We start from the raw sequence: 23,366 nt of genomic DNA, 5'->3' as shown, positions 1-23,366 counted from the left end.
AAAAAGTAATTTAAGAATTCAAAATAGGTTACACCATTAGAAAAAAAAAAATAAAAGAGATCTTGAATCACATGTAGTATTGTAGAACCTACAAAAAAGTAACTTGAAACCCCTAGATTAGATTTATGTTTGGAATCTTAAGTTACTTTCTCATGGACTTCACACAATTACATGTGATTCAAGATCTCTCCGTTTGTTGCTCTAATGGTAAAACCTACTTTGAATTCTTAAACCACTTTTTGTAAGTCTTTCAATGTCCATTTATTAAAATTTTATGAAAGAGAAATTTAAAAATATATATCTTATTTAAATGAAACAAATCTTGAGGATTCTTATGTAAGAACCGATCTTACACAGTGGAGATGTCATGTATATCTCTAGTATTAGATCTTGACAAGAATCAATCTTGAGTGTAAGAACTATCTTACTTAGTCAAAGACCAAGTGCTTTTGAAGTATTGTTACCTATTTCAGTATAGCAACACTATAACTTTACTCCAAGGCGAAGTGTGTTTTACTATTTTTTGTTGGAACTTGGTGCTTTGGTAGTGGTGTTGTTTGAAGTCAACACTTAAGATGGGCTGGTGTACACAAAATGTTTATTAGAAGAGGAATTCACTTTAATGATCTTGGAAGAATCAATCTCCTATCAGTTTGAACTTAGAGGATACAGTTTATCAACACCACAAAGAAAAAAAATATCCAAAGGAGAAACCCTCACTTCATTTATAAGCCATTGAGGTCTTCAAGAACTGACTCTACCGTCAGGCAACAATATAGTCCCGGCTAAAAAAGCCAAGCACATGAAATCAAATTTTCAAATAATAAAATGTATTTTGGTAAATAACCTTCTCCAGCTAATAAATAGCAATGAGACACAGGTTACTAAACACCAAGTGATGACACAGTACAAACAATAAAACATGTGATAGGAATAAAAAATGCAACTGTGCAGCTGAATCTACTGTCAATTGAGCAATACGTCCACCTTAATTGAAGAGTCTGTTAAGATAAAATCCCTTCCGTTATCAGCCTTTGGATGATCCTGACAACTTAACCTTAATCTAATGTGTAGCGGTTTCATGAAAATAAGATCTCTCAAATCACCCTTAGATTGCAATAAAAATGCCTTCCATAAATCTCTCTCTATTTTCCCAGATCTCTTGGAGCTCAAAATATCAAGAATCCTTGCTGCATGTTCCTCCCGGTTGCCTTCATTTGACTTTGGGACACTTCTAAGTTTACAATACAGTGCAGCATAAATTATAACCTGTATGAAATGAGTAAAATAAGTATATAATCCTTTGAAGCAGCTCACGACTTTTTTATATAAAAAAAAGATATCTTAGATATGTTTTTAGTCCCTCAAATCAAGGGGTTTGTGTTTTCTAGTCCTCAAATTAACATTTGCATTTTTTGGTCTCTCAAATCAAGAAATGTTTTTTGTAGTCTCTCCTACAGTCAAAAACTGCTACAAATTGTGCATCAAAACCACCAAAAATCAGTTAGGAGCAACTAAAAAAACATGTCACAAATTTTGGAGACTAAAAAATACAAATTTTAATTTCGGGAACTAAAAAGAGATACTCCTAAATTTGAGGGACAAAATATATTTAAGCCTAAAAAATTATGTAACGGTGTCCAGCCAAAAAAGGTGTCTGCTCATTGTCTTGGTCTGAGTCTGAGCCGTGTCCAAGCCAGGAAAAAAAATACATTTTTAATTCAGACACTTGCCGAGATGTGTCGGTGTAGGAGCAGTGCCAACACCCACAGGCCAATCTGATGCAGTGTTTCATGTTTTATAGTTTACAAGGAGATAATAATTATTCTAGTTCCTAATACATGCATGGTATTTTCTAGGCACAAGAATAGCAACAGAATACACACATGAATCTCAAAATTAATTGCTACAAATTCCAATAGGCATTTAACAACTAATTCCAACAACAGGATTGTCCAAGTCATTACAACTATTGATCTATTGACTAATGAAGTAGTTCAAAGGAAATTTAAGAGAATGTCATCATGACGAGAAGAGGAGCGCTTTGATCAAAGAACAAAACACATCATTCAAATTCCAGTCTTGTTATGTTCTGTAAGTGTATGAGTGATTAACTTGAGTTAGCTTAAGTAATTGTAGTTAGTTGACAGTTGTGTTTTCAGTTACAACTGAATCTCAGTAGTACAAGTACTACTCTTGTAAAAGATTGAGGTGGCTTTTGTATTTTCTCCTAAATCAATATGCAAATCCCTTTTCTCTCTTCTATCTTTTCTACATGGTATTCAGAGCCCTCTAATCCATTTTCATGGCTTCTGCAAACTATGGTTCGATTCCGATTAACACCGGTGAGATTCCGATCAACTCTGGCACGATTCCGAACAAATTCGGCACAATTCCAGTCAATTCGATTCCAATGAATCAAGATGTTCCAGCTTCGTCATTTCCAACATAATTTTTTTTTTGCATCAAATCACAGAAAAGTTGAATGATAAGAATTTTCTGCTATGGCGACAGCAAATCAAGCCAGCAATCACTGCACTTGGACTCAATTGCTTTGTAGCTAATCCTCAGATCCCTCCCCGATATCTTTCTGATGCAAATCATGATCTTGATCACGTCAATCCTCTGTTTTTGATGTGGCAGAAGCAAGATAAATTTATGCTTGTTTGGCTTCAATTCACACTTTTGAGTTCGATCCTTGCTCGTGTTCTGAGATCAACTCATTTGTATCAAGTATGGGACAAGATTCACGCTTATTTTCATCATCAGACTCGGACGAAGGCACGTCAGCTTCGATCGGTGCTTCATCACACTACTCTTGATAATCGTCATGTTTCGGAATTCCTTTCTCGCATTAAGGTGCTCATCGATAAACTTGCTTCTATCGGAGATGCTGCTACTTATCGTGAACAGATGGATTATTGCTCTCATTGAAAGTCGTCTCCCTCTTATCACCATCGTAGAGGCTGAAGGTCTCATTCTTGCACAGGAACTGAGACTTAGGAAATACAATAAACTTGATTCTTCAAGTAACACCTTTGCGCCTTCTGTGAATCTTACTCAAGCAAGTTTCTCGCAATTTACTGATAGTTCATATCAGTCCTCAGATAGTAATGCAGTGTATGTATTCCTCAGATTCTAGAGGTTCTGGTGGTCATAATGGCCGCGGAGAAGGAAGTTTCAACCGTCATGGTGGACGCGGTGGTGGCCGAAGCTCAGTTCAATGCCAGGTCTGTTTCAAGTATAGCCACATGGCTCTTACTTGTTACAATAGGTTCAATCCTCAATATCAAGCTTCCAATAGTGGAAATTATGGATTCAATGGAAATAGTGGCAATTGCTCTAACTGGTCTCAGAATCAGAATCAAAACTGGAATCAGAATTCAAATCAGAATTGGAATAATTCCAATTGGAACTCACCAAAATCAAAATCCTGCATCCTCTCAGTGGCTAACTCTGACTCTGCTGCTTCTTCATCCAGCTGGCAGACTCAGGAGCATCCTTTCATGTGACCAACAATTCTCAGAACATTCAACAGAATTCACCTTTTGAAGGTCCAGATCAGATCTTCATTGGTGGTAATGGACAATGTCTGAATATCTCAGCCTCTGGTCATTCAAATTTTACATCACCTTTTAGTCCTGATATAAAACCGTTCCTTAAAAACATTCTTCATGTTCCTCAAATCACAAAAAACCTAATTACTGTGAGAAAATTTTCCAAAGATAATCATGTTTTCTTTGAATTCCATGCTAATCAATACCTTGTTAAATCTCAGGATTCCAATAAAATCCTTCTCCAAGGAAATGTTGCTTCTGATGGCTTATATCAGTTTCCAAATCTTCAATTCTGCTCAGATGTGTCTTCTCCAGTTACTGATCCTTATTGAATAAATACTGTTTCTTTTGATGATTGTAATAATAAAGTGCCTAACTCAGCTACCTTAGGCTAGGACACCCCAATTTCCAAGCTTTAAAGCTTGTTCTTCATCACTGTAATTTGAAGTTTCCTGTTAAAGATGACTGCCCTTTTGTTCTGCTTGTTTGTGTTGGCAAGATTCATCACTTTCCTTCTAAGCCTTCTCAAACTGTGTACAGTTCTCCTTTGGAATTAATATACAGTGACTTGTGGGTCCTGCTCCTGTGAATTCTCATTGCAATTTTCACTATTATATGTATTTTGTTGATGCTTATTCCAGATTTACTTGGATATATTTTTTAAAGATCAAATCTGATGCTTTATCTGTTTTTAAACAATTCAAATCACTTGTTGAATTACAGTTTAACGAACAGCTTAAAGCTATTCAAACAGATTTGGGAGGTGAATTTTGCACTTCTTCATATTTGTCTGAGTTGGGTGTCATTACTGTCCACACACACATCATCAAAATGGTGTTGTGGACAGAAAACATCGTCACATAGTTGAGTTAGGGCTGTCTCTTCTTAGCCATGCTTCCCTTCCATTATCTTTTTGGGCTTGTTAACAGCAGTGTATCTTATAAACAGTTTGCCTTCAGCTCCTCTTAAATTTGATACTCCTTACCATGTCTTTTTCAAACTGACCCTGATTATCAGTTCATAAGAGTGTTTGATTGTTGTTATCCCTTTTTGCGTCCTTATAATTCACATAAACTTGAATTCAGATCCACAAAATGAGTGTTTTTGGGATACTCACCCAGTCGGCTATAAGTGCATGTCTTCTTCTGGTAGAATTTTTATTTCAAAGGATGTCATTTTAATGAACATTGTTTTCCTTATCCTAAACTTTTTCCCATCACTACCACTGATTCCATTTCTACCGATTCCTTTTCCACTGTCTTACCCATCATTGTACCAAATTCTTCTTTAAACACACCTCCCAATCATAATCAGTCTTCAAGTCATGTCTCACCATCTCATGTTGAGTCTCATATTTCTAGTATTGCTATCCCACAGTCTCCTATTCATGACACAGTGACTTCTCATGATCCTCAACAGTCTTTCATTAATGATAAAGCAGCTTCTACTGCTACTGGAAATGCCAATTCTGGACTTCTGGTACTGTACAGTCTGATGATCATCCTCAATCATCTGCAACTGAATCACCGAATTCATCACAGCAACTTCTTGCTAGACCAGATAATATTCATCCTATGATCACAAGAGCTAAAGATAGTATCATTCAGCCACAAATTCATCTTTCTTTACTGATTGCTCTTGCTGAACCAAAGTCAGTCAAACAAGCCCTTCAAGATTCTAAGTGGCATTCTGCCATGAATGATGAGTTTCATGCTCTTTAGAGAAACAAAGCATGGACTATGGTTCCTCTTCCTCCAAATAGAAATGCCATTGGTCATAAATGGGTGTTCGGAGTTAAAGAAAACTCTGATGGAAGTGTAAACAAATACAAAGCCAGATTGGTGGCTAAGGAGGTTTAATCAGAAGTTTGGATTTGATTTTCATGAAACCTTCTCTCCTGTGATTAAACCAGTAACAATCAGAGTGATTCTTACTCTTGCTATTACTAATAAGTGGCCCTTGCAGCAATTAGATGTGAATAATGCCTTCCTTGATGCCTTTCTAGAAGAGGAAGTTTATATGATTCAACCTTCAGGTTGAGACATCTGATAAATCACTTGTCTGTAAATTACATAAAGTCATTTATGGTTTAAAACAAGCTCCTAGAGCTCGGTTTGAGAGGGTTAAATCCACTTTACAACAGTTAGGTTTTACTGACAGTGTGATCCATCTTTGTTTATTTAAAGGCTTCATCAACGATCATTTGCATCTTAGTCCATGTGGATGATATAATTGTTACTGGCAATTCCTCTTTAGTTCAAAAACTGATTCAGCAACTCAATGCCACTTTCTCTCCCAAACAGCTGGGTTCTTTGGATTATTTTTTGGGCATTGGGGTACATTCTTTGTCCAGTGGAGCTCCTTTAATGACCCAATACAAGTACATCAGGGATCTGTTAACCAGAACAAATATGTTGGAGGCAAAACCAATTTCATCACCTATGACTTCTAGTTGCAAGCTGTCAAAGGATGGTTCTGATCTGTTACAAGATGCGTCTTTCTACAGATCTGTTGTTGGAGCTCTTCAGTATGTAACTATCACTCATCCAGAGTTAAGTTCTGCTGTTAATAAAGTTTGCCAGTTCATTCTTCACCTCTTGAATCCCACTGGACAGCAGTAAAAAGAATTTTAAGGTATCTTAAGGGTGCTTTACATTCAGGACTTATTCTGTATCCTGCCTCACCTCATAAACCTCTTCTCATTTGAGGTTTCTGTGAATCTGACTGGGCTTCAGACCCTGATGATAGGCACTCTAAATCTGGTGCAGCAGTGTATGGTGGTTCCAACTTGATATCTTGGTGGTCCAGAAAGCAGAAAGTAGTCTCTAAATCCAGCACAGAGGCACAATACAGAAGCTTGTCTGCTGTCACAGCTGATATTCTATGGATTCAGACTATTCTTAAGGAACTTGCAGTTCCTCATATTACACCTCTTGTGCTCTGTGACAACTCCAGTGTTGTTCAATTAACACATAATCCAGTTCTGCATGCTAGAACAAAACACATGGAGTTGGATGTGTTTTTTTTTCATTAAAAAGTTCTGACTAGGCAGCTAATAGTTCAACATATTCCTGGAATAGATCAATGGGCAGATCTACTTACTATGCGCTTGCCTCCTACTCGGTTTGCTTATCCGAGTTCCAAACTCAATGTTGCTGAGCTTCCTTTGGTTTCATAGCCCCATTGAGTTTGCAGGAGGGTGTAAGTGTATATGAGTGATTAACTCGAGTTAGCTTAAGTAACTGTATTTAGTTGACAGTTGCCATTATTTAGTTGATTCTTGTATTTTCAGTTACAACTGAATCTCAGTTGTATAAGTACTACTCTTGTAAGAGATTGAGGTGGCTTTTGTATTTTCTCCTAAATCAATATACAAATCCTTTTTCTCTCTTGTATCTTTTCTACATGCTGCTTCTAATATGATAATCAAATGACCAGTACCAGACAAGACCAAAATAGATAAGCATACCTCACTTGTTCCGGGGCTAGTAAAGACTCCAACGCTAAAGGGAACTTTCTCATCTTCCACTACCGATTTTTTATCCAGATTATCATCTTGAACATTTATTTCAGATTCAGGTTTTGGAGCAGCAAGATCATCTAATTCATCATACCACTGTTGTGCAAGGCCACTCTGCAGAAAGAAGAAATTAAGTTACTGAAAATGTAGAATCAGACTACTTCGCTAAAGAAAGTTCCCAGTTGTAAAAGAACCTTGTTTAAGGAAACCTCATCCATTCCAGAAGTTTCAGTAGCTGCACCTCTTGCTTGATACCATATACAGGATTCTTGTAATGGTACAACAAGCTCAATATCCATAGGAAGATCAACCCTCAAATTTATGTCAATTCTGCCTGTGACACATTGCAGAAAGGTTCTAGATCACCAGAAATAATATTGTTATAGCATTACATTGTTGTTGATGATTACGTACAAAACATAAGAATTTAAAAGATATAAAAACAGCATATCTAGTTCATAATACTCGATGTTTTAACAAGTCTACTGAAAGTATTATTAGAGAAATAGTAGCATAATCTGATGCAAAATCTAATTGTATTGGCTGCTGGGCCTACGAGTCCTTCTAGGTTGTTTAGAAATCTAAATATAGGCTGCCGGGCCTGCGAGCACAAAGTATTTTTCTAGGCTGTTCAGTTAGTTTGTAGGCAGCTGGCATGTCTGGGAAGTCACTATGAGGTCTGTTACAACTGAAATTTCAGTTGCAACCTCTTGTATCAGTATAAAAACTGAAATCCATCACTGTAATTAATGATCGTTTTAAATACAGATAATACAGCACTTGGTCTCTCTCTCTCTCTCTCTCTCTCTCACTGTTCACTTGTTCGTAGTCCAAACTATCCATAAACGGAGTGATGCCATAAGCACTATAACTGATATCAAATAATTTACATAATAACTAGAATGTTTCAATTCAACTGATTCATGACATAATGTTTAAAATTTTAAATTCATAAATACAAAATATTAAAATGTAAAATAACCTGGTAGCAAATCAAAATGTTGCAGATGATCAATTGGTGTACCCGAAAGTCCATTTGCCCTGTCAAACCAGTATGATAAAAAAAAAGTTTGTGTTTCTATTAGAACTGAGAACAGAGTAGGCTTATCTCTCAAATGTCGCTCATGGGAGAAGGATTTCCCAAGTCATTACAAGAAACACTACAGCCATATGCCTAGCCAAGCATCTTAACACACCCAGGACTAGATGTCTTGATCATGAAGTTTGTAAGACTGGATAAAAGTGGTTGGGTGGCCTAACATCAAGAATGGATAGTCTTTGAATTTAGAATATACTAGCCCTGACTCAATGCCAAATCTTACACAAGGGAAGAGGATTTCCCAAATCATTATAAGGAGTACTATGGGCATATGCCTACCCGATGCAGAATCTTAACAGTTTCCCTGGAAACAATTGTATATCAGATTTCTAACAGAATCATAAAAGGGGATAAGAGAGATATTTTTGAGACAGAGAAAATCGATAAAGAGAAGTGTAAAATGATATTAAGCCACTGAACTCTGTAATAAAGTTTGGTAGTATATAGGCTAGAATAGTTAGTTATAAAAACTAACTCAAGTAGTAAACTAACCCCTAACTGACTTACTTAACTGAGAGTGCAGTTGAATACTGCAACTCTCTGTACATTACTCCAATATCGTACATTTTAACATGCACTGAAACAGCAAAATGGGAATTTGTGAATAAAAGAATATAAAGTTTGATGACAAATAACTTACACAGCATAAAATGTCTCCAGGGGGAAATTCAGCCAATAAGGTAATCCAAGTATCCCTAAATTAGATAACCAGAAGTTTGAACAAACCCCAGATTCTCGATTAACCTTCAGAATCCTCTGTCCAACTAGTGAGACACAAAAATTGGGAGTGAATAATCTCTAACATTGTAACCACACAACAAGAAAGCATTGATTAAAAGGGGGAAAAGAATACCTGGATCACAAATGAAAATGTGATTATGCAAAGTTGCCAGTGAAGATAAAAGATCAGAATGCTGTAGGCCCCCCAGCAAAAAGCCATTCTTAGTTTGCTGTTGAAACCAATCACTAGGAATCTGATCTATGATGGACAAACTTTTCATGATTAGCTGTCCACAGATCTTAAGAATTCTAGGGGAACCTATTTTTAGGTAAGAAATATTACAAAGAACCCATCAGTTCTAGCTAGATGCAAGATTGTTTAACCAAATGAACCAATATTGAAACAAACCTTCAAAAACTTCATCTATCTTTCCTGAATTGATATCCATGACCCACAAAGTTTGAAACCTAAAAGTAACAATATACGAGCAACAAAATGAAACATCTACTATCACTCTTAACCCAAGACAAACTTAGTTATTAAAAAACGAAAATTAGAAGGAATCAAGAAAGATGTTCAACAGAAGGCAAGATTTGAAATTAAAATGAACAATGAGGCACAAGGGATATTGTGGAAGTATTCTTAAAAAAGCTTTCTATTTTTTACTTCTTATCATTTGTCTATGGACACACAACAGACATTTTGTTGTTAAAAGGGTTCAGGTAAAAAGGGTAAGAACCAGTGGCTTTCATTTTTACTTTATAGTTTCAATAAAAGACTCGTGCCTTTCTCTCATTTCAATGTTCCTGAGATGAAGAATTTTTTCTCTAACCTCCAATGCAGACACAGACAAAAAAACTAAACATATGTCTGGGCAAGCCATTCTTACATGATAGCTTGATTTTACTGAAAATATCAGGTGATCTAGACTAGGTTTTAGAGTTTCTGCATAATAGAACCATGGTTCCAAAACAAAGTTCATCAGGATGCATCCAAGGATAAGGTATTACAGGTTTACACATGAAGCCTAAGACTACTAGAGCTTAGATGCAAATACAAGTAACATTGTAATGTAAGTGAAGAAGGTTGGGTTGGAGTTATTGAGAGTATAGAATATGGAAGAGAAAGAATATAGATCAGACACAACATACAGAAAGAGGGGTACATTCTATTCAGTTTCAGCTTTTTACGTTGGATCATCCAAGACTAAGTGTGGCTGAGAGCATGTAATGCTCAAAATTTGTCTGTAATTCTATCCAAATTCCACCATCAATACAATCTCCCTTTCATAGATAGGAACTGTTTCCTATCACCCCATCAAATCTTTGAAACTTCTCAAGTCAGGCAGGGGTAGGGGACTGGGAGTTAGTAGCATTTTAACAAAAAGGTAATAAAAACACTTTTTCACCTTCGGTCCATAATGTAGAATGTGTCATCAGGTGATTTCAGCAAATGCCATGGGAAATATAATTTAGAATCAAATACTTCAGATCTTTCCTGAACACTGGTCTTCCCACTGCTTTCTAAACCAAGCTTACTCATGATCCAATTCCATATTTGAATACCTCCCTTGTTAGGGGCGCTTGTAGGATAGAGAGTCTCCACTGTCCGTGCTCCCATGTCAGCTTTCCTGATAGCATCGTTCTTAGAAAAGAACCAGAATATAAGAAATAAGAGACAACTCTATCAATAGATATAGCTAAATAAATATGTGATTTAGTATTACCATAAAAATAAATTTGAGGAAAAAACTATTTATTTTACATTGGCTAATAATCTATATACACCCAGTAATCAAAGCACTTCCAAGGATAAAGTGTTAAAAACTACTTGTCTCTCTGAAAGGGTGTGCTCCCTGTTAGGGAGGTCTACATGAGAAGCAAAGCAAAAAGGAGCTAGGCAATCATTATCTTTATCTTTTAATGAGATTATTATCTCTATCTTTTTAGGAGATCATTATCTTTTCTGTTATTAGGAGATCATTATCTTTGTCTTTTTAGGATTTGATTAGGATATTTGTCAATTACTCTTATAATTAGGATTGGGGAAGGGAGGCAGAAACTATATATATAGGAGATAATATTTAGAGAGGGGAGGAGAAAAGTATTCTGAATTGTTTAGGAGGCTGTAAGTTCCTCGAATTACCAGGGTAATATTGTTTCTCTTATTTCTTTATCTTCAATAATAAATCAGTTCTGCTACTTCTTTTGGTTTGGGTTCTATAACTGGTATTAGAGCAGCAGTTCTGTTTCCCAAGCCTTCGTTAATAATGGAAGTAACAGCAACACCGCAAGGGGCAGGAGTACCTTCCAATGATTGATGCAAGCAGAGTTGCAGGAAAAGACGAGAACAGGGGAGTCTTTTCACTGTAATGAGAAATTTGGGCCTAACCATATATGCAAAAACAAACAGCTTAATGTAATGATCCTTGAAGATTTTGAAGAAGACAGAAATCAGGGTGAGAACCAAAATCTGCAGGAGATTTGTGGCCACAACTGTCTTTGCACAACATCGAGGGATTACCACATAGAAATCCCTCAAGTTACTAAGGGGCTGTCAGGTGGTAGTATTGATTGACTGTGGTGCTACACACAATTTTATCTCAACAAAGAGGGTGGAAAGACTACAATTACCAGTCACTGAAACTTATCCATATCTTTTAGAAGTAGGAGATAAGGGTAAGGTTAGCTGCAGAGGGATATGCAAATCAGTGCACTTACAAGTTCAAGAACTCTGCATTCAGCAGGATTTCTACCTATTTGGCTTAGGGGGGAGTAGACATGGAGCTGGGGTTGGAGTGGTTGGCAACCTTGGGCGAAGTTAAGGCCAATTTTGGTGATCTAACCACGAAGCTGAAGGTACAAGGAGAGACTACAGTGCTGAAGGTACAAGGAGAGACTACAGTGCTGAAGGCAGATCCAAAAATGATCAAGGCATCGGCTTCTATTAAGCTCATCCAAGGGGCCTTACAAGATCAAGGCCTTGGCTTTATTTTAGAGTGCAATCAGGTTGAGCATTCTGAAGAACAAATCACTATTCCACAATATGTTCAGGAGGTGTTGGAGGCATACACGTCAGTTTTTCAGACCCCACAAGGGCTGCCACACATGAGGAGACAAGATCATGTGATTATCACCAAACCTGCGGCTCAAATTCCTAATTTGAGACCTTATAAGTATCCACATTACCAGAAGGAAGAAATAGAGAAGTTGGTCAGAGAATTGTTGTCATCTGGCTTTATCCAGCCCAGCACCAATCTGTATGCCAGCCCCATCATATTAGTCAAGAAGAAGCTTGAGAGGTGGAGATTTTGTGTTGATTATAGATCCCTTAATAAGTTGGCGGTGCCAGACAAATTCCCAATTCCAGTGATTGAGTTACTGGGTGAGTTAGGGAAGGCTGTTGTTTTTTCTAAACTTGATTTGAAATCTGGGTACAGATTTTAAAGATGCCCTCATACAGAGGTTCCAACCAGCATCCATGGTAAACTCATTTGAATCCTTGTTAACACTCAAACAAGATCAAGCTGTTCACGAATTCATGACACAGTTTGAGAAATATGCAAGGTCTGTGAAGGGGTTAGATGAGCAGTATTTGATGGGAATTTTCATCAATGGGCTAAAAGAAGAGATTTCTGCTGAATTATGGTTGTATGAGCCCAAGACCTTGTCAGAAGCAATGAACAAGGCAGGAAATTAAGAAGAAATAGAAAAACTGATTTATTATTGATTATAAAGAAATAAGACAAACAATATAACCAAGGTAATTCGAGGAACTTGGAACCTCCTAAACAATTCAGAATACTTTTCTCCTCCCCTCTCTAAATATTATCTCCTATATATGTAGTTTCTGCCTCCCTTCCCCATTCTTAATAATAATGAGAGTAATTGACAAATATCTTAATTAAATACTACAAAGATGAAGATAATGATCTCCTAATAACAGAAAAGATAATGTTCTCCTAAAAGGATAGATAATAATCTACTAAAAAGATAAAGATAATGATTGCCTAACTCCTTTTTGCTTCCTTCTCACGTAGACCTCCCTAATAGGGAGGCACACCCTATCACTCTCACTTTCCTTCAAATATGAAAAAAATATTCCCAATAAAATTTGAAATCTCAGTTTGTTGGATGTTTAAGCAACAAAAAAAAATATTCGATTTTGATTGTCATTTTACAACTAATATTAAATACTTTTTTCCTATTATATCCTTATCCAAATTATAAATGAGAAATATCTAATTAATATGAAAGACAAGGGATATATTAATAAATTGCATAATTTTTTTTGTTAAATATTAAAAATATTAATTGCATTTCTTAATTTCCATGCTAAAAAACCTTAACTGTAGACTTAGGGATATACTACTACTTTCTTTGTTCTGTTTTACGATTGATTGCATATGACACATAATATGACAATGATAGAGATCGAAATAAAAACTATATATAAAGGGGGGGCGAATGCTAAACCAAAATGGGTAAAAATTTCATTTTTTTTCCAACTGGATTTGTACAAGCCTTTTTTCCTTTTCAGGTATTTGAACAAAATTGTATCTTTCTCTAGCCTAATCATTTGGTTAAGTTACTTTTTTACAATGTTATATTAGTTTCCAAAAGGGGGAGAAACCAATGTCAACATGAACACAACAGACCAGCAGATCATCCAATGTTGCATCCTCAAGCATCGCTCCAATCAATTTCTCCAATTCTATACTACAAGCTCTAATTATTCCAAACTTACATAGGCCCCTGCCAGATAATTAGTACTCCAAAAAGGCCTCTGCAAGAAAGTCTTATTACCAGCAAATATGACCCCATAAGCAACTCTAAGTATATAAAATACTTACATCATGTGTTAATATTCTCTTATTAAATTGTTTACATCATATGTTACTACTCTTAATTAAAAAAAAAAAATCTACTTATATATCTTATATATTAAATTGCAATTTATTTCAGTTTTAAAAGAATATAGCTTTAAAATTCAGTACATCCTTATTAAAGTTATATGTAATTCTATTTTATCACAAGGATAATGTTTCCAGTTAATATCATTTATAGCAAATCATGTCATTCTTTGATCCATCTCAAAGACACCATAGGATAATTTAATTCAATTTGCAGAAAAGGTAACGTTGTGATTTATACAGATCCTGAAAGTTGGCTTAACAAATCATATAGCAGCCTTGACAGAGCTATAGATAAACATTGAAAGGGATATTGATATTAGATATTTAAATCAATGTACATAAAGTTTTCATAAAATGTGATTGTGATAAATCATCTCAAACGTAGAAATTCATACTATGCAAAATTAAAGAAGAATTTCTTTAATGTAAAAAGAACAAAATTACAAAGAAGAATTCTCTATGAAATATGAATAGAGAATTATTTATCTCTCACAAGTGTTCACTCTAAAGGATTTGTCTCCTGATGTTTCTCTGAGTGAATCGATACACTCTCTCTTCACTTATTTATACTAGAATACAAGCCTTGCATTATAAATTGTCAATTATCAACCAACCCATTAAATCAAGTAATAGATTTAATTATTTACTAAATATAGAAAACCTATTCAAGCCATACCTAACAAATCTCCACCTTGGCTTGAATTCCCTATGTCATTTAGCTTTAACTGTCTATCATTGTTGCTCCACCCTTTTCCAATGTCAAGTAACACTTATAAATCCAACTGTTTGGACTTAGTTGGAATTACAAGTGCTACTTGACACTAGAAATGCGTGGAGCAACACTGATAGACGGTGAAAACTAAATGACATAGGGAATTCAAGCCTATGTGGAGATTTGTTACGTATGGCTTGAATAGGTTTTCTATATTTAGTAAATAATTATAATCCATTACTTGATTCAATGGTTTAGTTGATATTGACCATTCATAATGGAAGACTTGTGTTGCTTGTATTCTAACATAAATAAGTGAAGAGAAATTGTAACAGTTCATTTAGAGAAAACATAAGGATACAAATCCCTTAGAGAGCACACTTGTGAGAGATAAAGAATTCATAGAGAATTCTCTTTGCAATTTTTTTTTTCTTTTATTATTAAAGAGATTCTTCTTTAATTTTGCATAGTATAAATTTCTACATCTGAAACGGTTTATCACAACATTGATGAACCTGGGTAGAAATCTTATAGTAATTAATATACACATCCAAATGCATACCTCTGAATCCACAAAATATAAGCAATCCTCAGTAGCATGGTAATATGAACCTGCAGGACGCCTTAATTTAGCAGATTCGAAATCTCCATCCTCAAATCCTGGGGAAGAGCCAATCTGGAGAAGAGAGAACATACCTTATAAGTTTTAGTTTCAATGTCAATACTAAAAACTAATATTAAAATGAAATACCAAGTTAAAGCTATTTTATCGTGACCAACATTTGCATCCAAATGATTGAAAAGAGTTGTCTGCATAACTTCTGATATATATCAAGCTATGAACTAAATGGAAAAATCACTTTTTGTAACATGATAGCAAAAGAAAGAGTGCCCATACAAAACATACTAGATAACTGGGATGCAGTGGTTCATATTCTTAGGTACATTAAAAGGCTCATGGACAAGTACTGTTATGAGTATAAAGGAGTTACCCAAGTTACTGGGTATTGGATGCAAATTGGGCAGGGTCTCCAACTGATAGACACTCTACTACAGGGAACTATGTATCCAATTGAAGGAGTCCATGACTAAATTGATAGATGCTCTACCACGTGATACATCATGGAGAAGTAAGCAAAATGTTGTTGTTGGGTCTAGTGCAGAAGCAAAATATAGGGCCATAGCTACAGCTACAAGTGAACTTATCAAGATTAAACAACTTCATTAGGAGTTGAAGTTTTGTGATTGTTGACAGTTGTATGTATATATTAAGAATTAATTAGACAGCTGAATGTTTATTTTTAGAATTAATTTTCTAGAAGATTGAATAATTAGGATCAAGATCAGATTATTCCGATTTGATTATTATTTTGGGTCAGAATCAAATCTCTCTGATTTGATCTGATCCCTTTTTATTTACTTTCCTTTTTGCATTTATTATGTAATTGGCATTCTTGCCTATATATGTAAATCTTTTATTCCTGAATAATATACAAGAATTATTCTTCCTCTCCTATTGTTTTTTCTCCCCAGCAGTCCCTAAAATCACAGTGATGTTCAACAAATGAAGTTGTACTGTGCTAATCAAGTAATTCTTCATATTGCCTCCAATCCAGTGTTTCATGAGAAGAGAAAACAGAGAAAAATTAACTGTCGCTTTGTTCATGAGAAGGTTATGTCCAGAGAAATTGTTATTGTGTTTGTCAACTCAAATGATCAACTTGCAGACATCCTTAACAAAATCTCTAAGAGAACCACTAATCCAATATATTTGTTCCAAGCTTGGTGCATTCAACTAGCTCGAGGCCCGAGGGGGGAGTGTTGGAATTAGGAAATGGTACCTATAATGTAAATTAATGTCTAGGATAAATGAATAGATAGACTTTGTATAATGCTCATCGTTGTTTATTACTCTTAATGTAATTTATAAATATAGGAGTTGCTAAGTGCTTTTTTTCTCAAGCATTTCACCAAAATCCAGTCTTCAACTATTATCATTAGATAGCATGGAAAAAATAAGTCAATCAATAAAGGACCTGAAATCAAAATTCATCTTGAAATGCACTTATTTCAATAATTAGTATACATACACAATCCAGAATCTCTCCATTTCCACCAGATACAAGAATCCTATGATGATTGCAATCAGAAAAGAAGAGACGGTTATTACTTTCATCTGTGGAGACGCAACCTGAAAAATAGGAAAAAGAAAATTGCAATATCTAAAAAGTTTCAACAAAAAAGAACCACAGACTTAAAATATATTATCTCTAAATATTTTTAGTTACTATCTAATTATAAACCTCCAGATTTAATTTTCACATGGACTAACGCAAATGATATTTTAAGCCAACTGTTAACATGAATAACTCTCCTTAAGGAAATTGGGTGAAAAATCAGTGCATGCATATATTTATACAAATACCTGTATTAAGCATAAGAGGAAACAACTAAGTTACCACACTAAGCAGTTACGAGTCAATAACAGCTAATGCTACTTAAAATAAATTGTACAAATATTAGGGTATCTAACTTCTTGTATTTTATAGCTAGGAATGGAAGTTTAAAACTACAACATGAGGAGGATAAAGCAAAAACAAGATACAACAATGAACATAAAAATGTCAAAATAATGTTGAAATCCCTTAGAATAACACCAAAAGGAAACATAATGATAACCATGTTCCATAAAAAGTTTACATGCAAAGAGCAAGTCTGGAGAGCACTCAGCTTCAATCAAATGCATCAAAGAATTGCACAATAGAACAAAAGAGTGTGTAATAAACTAAGAACTCAAATTAGGAGGAAATATGTAAGGAGGAACAGAAGAAAAGCAAAGGATCGTAGCCTCAAAACTAGTATAATTGAGTAACTTTCTAATAACTGCCCAATTAACAGCTGTAGTTAGTTAGGAATTAGGATTGTAACTTGTAATAGAAATAAAAGTGGGGAAGGGGACAAGAGAAGGGGAACTTTTCAGGAATCAAGATTTGGGAGAGCACTAATATCTTGAAAACCAGTATCTATATTAACCTTCTTCCAGTTCCTGAGATACCAAGTTCAAATGCCAGAAAGAGGGGAAACCTATTGAACAGCTAGAATTTTAATTAAGCAGCATAATGTATACATTGCCTACTGAATTTCATGCCTGATTTCACATCATTATGTTTCTCACATAAACAGAAACAACTTTGTATCCCTGGTATAACATTGAATTCACTCCACAAAGATATACAAAAGCACATTCTAAGATGTAATATTTGAAAAGGAAAGATAAAGGAGCAGAGACTTGATTTATCTGGCTCATTCTCAGGAAATTTGCCTTTCAACTCTAGTCTGAGATAGAAGAAATACAGAAAAATCATCTCTTGATTACCTGGGTAATATAGAAGTAAATTCTGAAGAGGAGAAAAACTACATTCATCCTTAATGATCCCATCTTGCTTCAAAGACGTACATCTCACTACATTAAGTGACTTAGAATCACCACCAGGTTGCTCTTGTAACTCCTGAACAGCTACATTTGAGACCAGCATCAAAAATTGTAAAAATGCAGACATAAAACATGAAAAATAGACAAATATCACATTGCCTGCAAGATGTTAATCATGAAAAATGAACCATTACCTTTGCTTAGAATTTCAAGACCCGCATCCTTCTCATGATAAATTACTGGGCTTCTAAAATTTTTAAACAATATGTAGCATGCACCTTTCTCTATCTACACGTATCAAAAGAATTACATTAAATAAATGTGCATGCCAACATCAAATATAGATTTGTAAACAAGTAAAAGATAGGGCAGTCGGTCAATATACACGAAAACCATCAAAGGACCAAACCAACTCAGCTAGAAGCTTAAGTTATTAGTTGAAGATTAATGCCTAGTTTATATTTTAGCATGCCCCCCTCATGTTTAACAAATTATCAGCAGCAGTGAGTTTGGCTTCAATGATGAGGATAATGATGGGAATGGACGCTCCAAGGATGAGATGGAGGTGGACGATGACTATTTAAAATGCAGGGCTAGGGATATTTTAGCAAACAATTAAACAAACAAAACTCATTATTTCTTTCTTTTTTTTTTGCAAAGGCAAGGATTATTATATATATGTATGTATGTATGTAAGTATGTATGTATATATGTATATATTTACATATCATTAGGAAGTGTGAGACAAAACTAGCTAGATGGAAACAAAAACACGTATCCTTTGGAGGGAGAGTCACTCTCATTAATGCAGTCCTAACAGCGCTTCCCATTTACTTCTTTTCATTTTTCAGGGTACCCAACAAAGTTGTAGATAAGCTGGTCAACATTCAGCGTAGATTCTTATGGGGTGAAGGAATGGAGCAAAGGAAGATTGCATTAGTCAATTGGAAAATAGTGTGTCTCCCAAAAGACAAAGGAGGACTAGGTATAAAAGACCTTCGGACGTTCAATATAGCGCTGCTTGGAAAGTGGAGAAGGGAATTATTTCAGAACCATGGAGAGATGTGGACCAGAATACTAATCTCCAAGTGTGGCGGGTAGAGATCCCTTGATGAGGAAAGAAGAAGCAGGCATCATTCACCTTGGTGGAAGGACCTTATGATGATCAACCAACAGCAGGACACAAATGTACTTAAAAATCAGATAGAATGGAGGGTGGGATGTGGAGACAAGTTCAGATTTTGGGAGGACATATGGGCAGGTGAAGACAGACCACTAATGGCAAAATATCCTAGACAGTACCAGAACTCAAATCAACAACAGCAAATCATCAGCTGCATGGGGAGTCATAACACTGTAGGGTGGGAATGGAATTTCAGCTGGAGGAGACCTCTTTTTGAAAATGAAATCGCTATGGCTGCAGAATTTCTAGAGGAGACAACACAGATAACAATACACCAAATCAGACCAGATTCATAGGTATGGAAGGCTGATCCAAGTGGGAATTTTTCAATGAAAACTGCGTATCAGTTATTGTTGGGAGCAATAAGGGGGGAAAATGAGGATCGGACTTTTGTGGACTTATGGAAACTTAAAATTCCACCCAAAGCAGCAGTGTTTGCATCGAGGCTCATTAGAGATCGATTACCAACCAGGACCAATCTGCGAAGTAGACAAGTGGAGATAAATGACTCACGGTGTCCATTGTGCAACATCTCGGAGGAGGACCAACCCATTTATTCTGTAATTGCAGCAAAACCCTCCCTCTATGGTGGGAGTCTCTGTCCTGGGTGAATACATTGGGTGTATTCCCACAAAACCCGAAGGACCATTTTCTGCAACATGATAGTGGGTCTGCTGTTGGAATTAAAGCTACAAGATGGAAGTGCTGGTGGGTAGCGCTAACATGGACCATTTGGAAGCATCGAAATGGGACAGTCTTTGCTAACCAAACCTTCGATGGAAGTAAAGTGTTGGATGATGCAGTGCTCCTAACCTGGACATGGCTTAAAGCTATGGAGAAGGATTTCACACTGCATTTCAACCACTGGTCCACTCATCTGACAGAAGCTTTTCATAATTAGGAAAGGATGATAGCTGTAGGAATATCAATAATTAGTGCAGGGCATTTGTAATCCTTATGTTGGGGTCAGCTAGGTTCCTAATATAAATGTTTGGTCTAGTATTCAGAACCAGCTGCAAACCCAATCTCTTTATGTATCTATAGTACCTCTGGTACTCTTTAATATATATAATACTTACTTTTGCCGAGCAAAAAAAAAAAAAAATATATATATATATATATATATATATATATATATATATATATCTGTATATATAGCCATGAAATGTGACCAGAGAACAAAAACAAAGTTACAACAGCTCAATATAGCTATTGATAAACCAATCATTAAAACAGTAAACCCAGACACAATAAGAGAGATGAGCGCCACGAGCCATAAGAGATACCACTAGATAAGGAGCCTTTATATCTAGCCCACGTCCAGGTTAGATAAAACAAAACTCAGTGTAATAGGAATAATTAGTCTTTGCATGCAACAAATTTTAAGGTACAATATTTTAGAACCTAAACAAGGGATTTACGTAACCTTAGGAAATTTCTGCCGAGACAACAAAATGGGGAATGTTATATTTTCTGTCATCAGTAACTGGATTAGGTGCACTTGATCAGAAGAAGAGTGAATTGTTTTCAAACCCATAATATTAATATGAGGGAACCTGCCACCAAAATGTATTTTTTATTATTATGAAAAATCCATTCCTACAAAGTGAGAAGAAAAAATTTAACTTCTGTATGCCTCTTTTGAATTGTCTTCAATTTTTCAAGCTTAATGCCACAGTCAAAAACCCTTGCAGAAAGAACTAAAAATATTCCATCAGCTCCAAAAAGTTGGTCGTTGTTGTCAGATCTATTTAACCAATAATGATGGGTGCCTGCACTTTAAAACACAGAACAAATTATTCAATAGGCAAGAAGTAGAGAGAATGGACTATTTAACTCATTGAATCTAAAACTCAATAAAATTGCAACACAAAAAAATGGTGCACACAATTTCAAAACTAAAAAGTATGAGCAAATAATCATTTCTCTAAACTGAAAAATACAAAATTTGCAAATCATAGAAATCAAAAGAAGAAAGTTCTCAGCAGAACTCCTATATCAATGTCAATGATGGGAAGAAATGAACGAGGTTTAAAAATATAATGAAGCAAAAGAAGTTGCTTATCAAAACAAAAAGTAAGCAATAGATTTAGATCATATAACTAACACTCATAAAATATTGAAGGATATGAAAGGCTCACAATTTAAAGAAATATGAAAGGACGTAGACTAGCAATACCTTCAAACTCATCCAGTGAAGCCTTAATGAAAGACAAAAGATCAATTTCAGTTGCAGGTTCACATAATTCATCAGACTTTGTTGAGATCCTGAATAAGACTGCCAATCAGAAGTCAGGAAACCTAACAAAGCTAGAAAATCCTAAATTATGATGCTTTGAAATTAGCATTCATAAATGACAACTAATGCTGCAATTTACTTTGTCTTGCTATGCTGTCAGTCACAAAAACTTCAGAAGAAACACAAAATCACCACACCACCAGATACTCTGAAGGGCAAAGTTAAATTACCTGTATTCACGAAATCCTCTCACTTGAGTCCAATTAGCAATTGGACTCTGAGCAGAAGGCATATGCATTATAGACAAAGCCACTAAGTTTAAAGCTTTGCTAGATTGCTGACAGCAGTTACCTGGAGAGAGGGGGGAGTAAAAAAAAAAAATAATCACATTCAGAAAATTAATATATTGAAGCGTTGTAGAAACACCATGCTGTAATCATCAAACTTCAGTATCATAAATAAACATAAGAGCGAGCAAATTAAAACAAAAGTAGAATAATCAAAACTTACATGGCACTTTCATAATTCTAACAACTCCTAAGAAAACAAAATATTCTCTGGCGATGAAGGAGAGAGATGCAAAGGCAAAACACAAAGGAAACCAGAACTAGTGACTAATTACTATACTGCAATTTAGGACTTATATATTGAATCTCTCACCTTTGCATTTTGTCCATGATATTAATGCTCTATTTTTCAATTTACTCATGCATAGCATAGACATGCAATGGATTTCTAAATGCTCAACAAACATATGGATAAGCTGGCTGTCGTTGATTGAAGAAAATTTATGTTCTCAGATATCAAGCTATAATCGATACAATGGGGAGATATAAGATTGGCCCATTGGGAAAGGGTGAAGGGAGAAGAGAGGGGGAAAGGTCGCGCACTCGAATCCCACAACTCATTTCTAACAAAACTAAAAAACTAACATTTACCGATAATAAAAAAAAATCATTCAGCTTGACTCTAGAACATTAAAAGTTATCTGCTATGATTTCTAAACGTCATACTAAATAGGCAAATAATCTTAGCATGGAATTTGTGAATAAAACAAAATATCACAAAGACAAGAATGATTTTTCTGTTTTAATAACTTCTTTTTTATGTTTGGGAGAAACCAAAAGAGAGTGCCTATGAATGAAGAAAAACAAGCACCTGCGTTGAGAACGGGAGTTAGAAACTTGGAGAGTTGCTTCGTAAGGCGGCGATGTCTCAAAGCCATCTCTGTTTGGAGTTTGTGGTTTCAATGAACGAACGGTGCTGCAGTATACTAGTAATGGGTTTTAACATTTAAGGTTTAAGGATTAAGAAAGTGAAATGAAACAAGCACAATAGGGTATGAATACGAATCGAGGGACAGTTATGAAGCGGGTTTGGACCAAACCCGATCCATTTGCTTCTTGACGGGTTACAAGGGTTATAAGGTGGAGAGAAATTAAGACCGTGATATTTAGCATAGACTCTTTGGGTTGTTGTTTTCTGTGTTTTTATTTTCACTGAGAATAGAAAACAGTGATCAAAATGTGTTTGGTTAAATTTTTGAAAATATTTTCATAAAAATGAAAACAAGAAACAACCAGAAAATGAAAACAATAAATCCTTAGTTAGAAGCTCATTTCGGGTAAAATGAGATTGTGGTGGCTGTAATTTTAAACAAATCTCAAAATACAAAAAAACAAAAAGTCAATATATTATACATTTTCAGTATTTTTATTTCATAAAAACAGAAAATAAGAAATCAAACCAAATATATTTTCAAAATTCTAATCTTTTAAAAATAAAAACAGTTTTCAGAAAATAAAAATAGAAAATAAAAAAGCAAACCAAACACATCCTTTTAATCTGTTAGCTTATTATTTTTTTTCTTTTACTTTACTTTTTCTCTTCATCTTTTTACCAGTTTGTCCTACTTCCCTTTTCTATACCTTTGTTAAAAACTAATTTATATAGACTAATTTGATTAGGATGATTTTTTCTTTAAAAA

At 35.1% G+C, this 23,366-nt stretch overlaps 1 protein-coding gene across 3 annotated transcripts; it reads right to left on the bottom strand.

The window, feature by feature from the left end:
- Positions 1-613: 613 nt before the first annotated feature.
- On the bottom strand, positions 614-22,748 carry LOC114400825. Of its 3 annotated transcripts, XM_028363467.1 has the most exons (17): positions 22,538-22,748; positions 21,610-21,730; positions 21,320-21,408; positions 20,777-20,912; positions 20,567-20,696; positions 18,152-18,245; positions 17,901-18,041; positions 16,615-16,715; positions 15,087-15,200; positions 10,306-10,541; positions 9,306-9,364; positions 9,030-9,215; positions 8,817-8,940; positions 8,060-8,118; positions 7,272-7,411; positions 7,027-7,191; positions 614-1,269 (listed from the first exon to the last, which is right to left on the bottom strand). In XM_028363467.1, the coding sequence occupies exons 1-17, from the start codon at positions 22,602-22,604 to the stop codon at positions 967-969; spliced, it is 2,265 nt and encodes a 754-aa protein (XP_028219268.1). In that variant the 5' UTR covers positions 22,605-22,748; the 3' UTR covers positions 614-966. The 3 variants fall into 3 exon arrangements, with proteins under 3 accessions (XP_028219268.1, XP_028219269.1, XP_028219270.1); XM_028363468.1 differs by lacking the exon at positions 22,538-22,748 and having other exon boundaries at positions 20,777-20,917; positions 21,320-21,418; XM_028363469.1 differs by lacking the exon at positions 22,538-22,748 and having other exon boundaries at positions 21,320-21,418.
- Positions 22,749-23,366: the final 618 nt, after the last annotated feature.

The sequence above is a fragment of the Glycine soja genome, chromosome 19 (assembly GCF_004193775.1).
Source record: "Glycine soja cultivar W05 chromosome 19, ASM419377v2, whole genome shotgun sequence".
Lineage (NCBI taxonomy): Eukaryota > Viridiplantae > Streptophyta > Magnoliopsida > Fabales > Fabaceae > Glycine > Glycine soja.
Note: the sequence above shows the minus strand (reverse complement) of the source record. Positions and strands in the feature narration are given on the sequence as shown.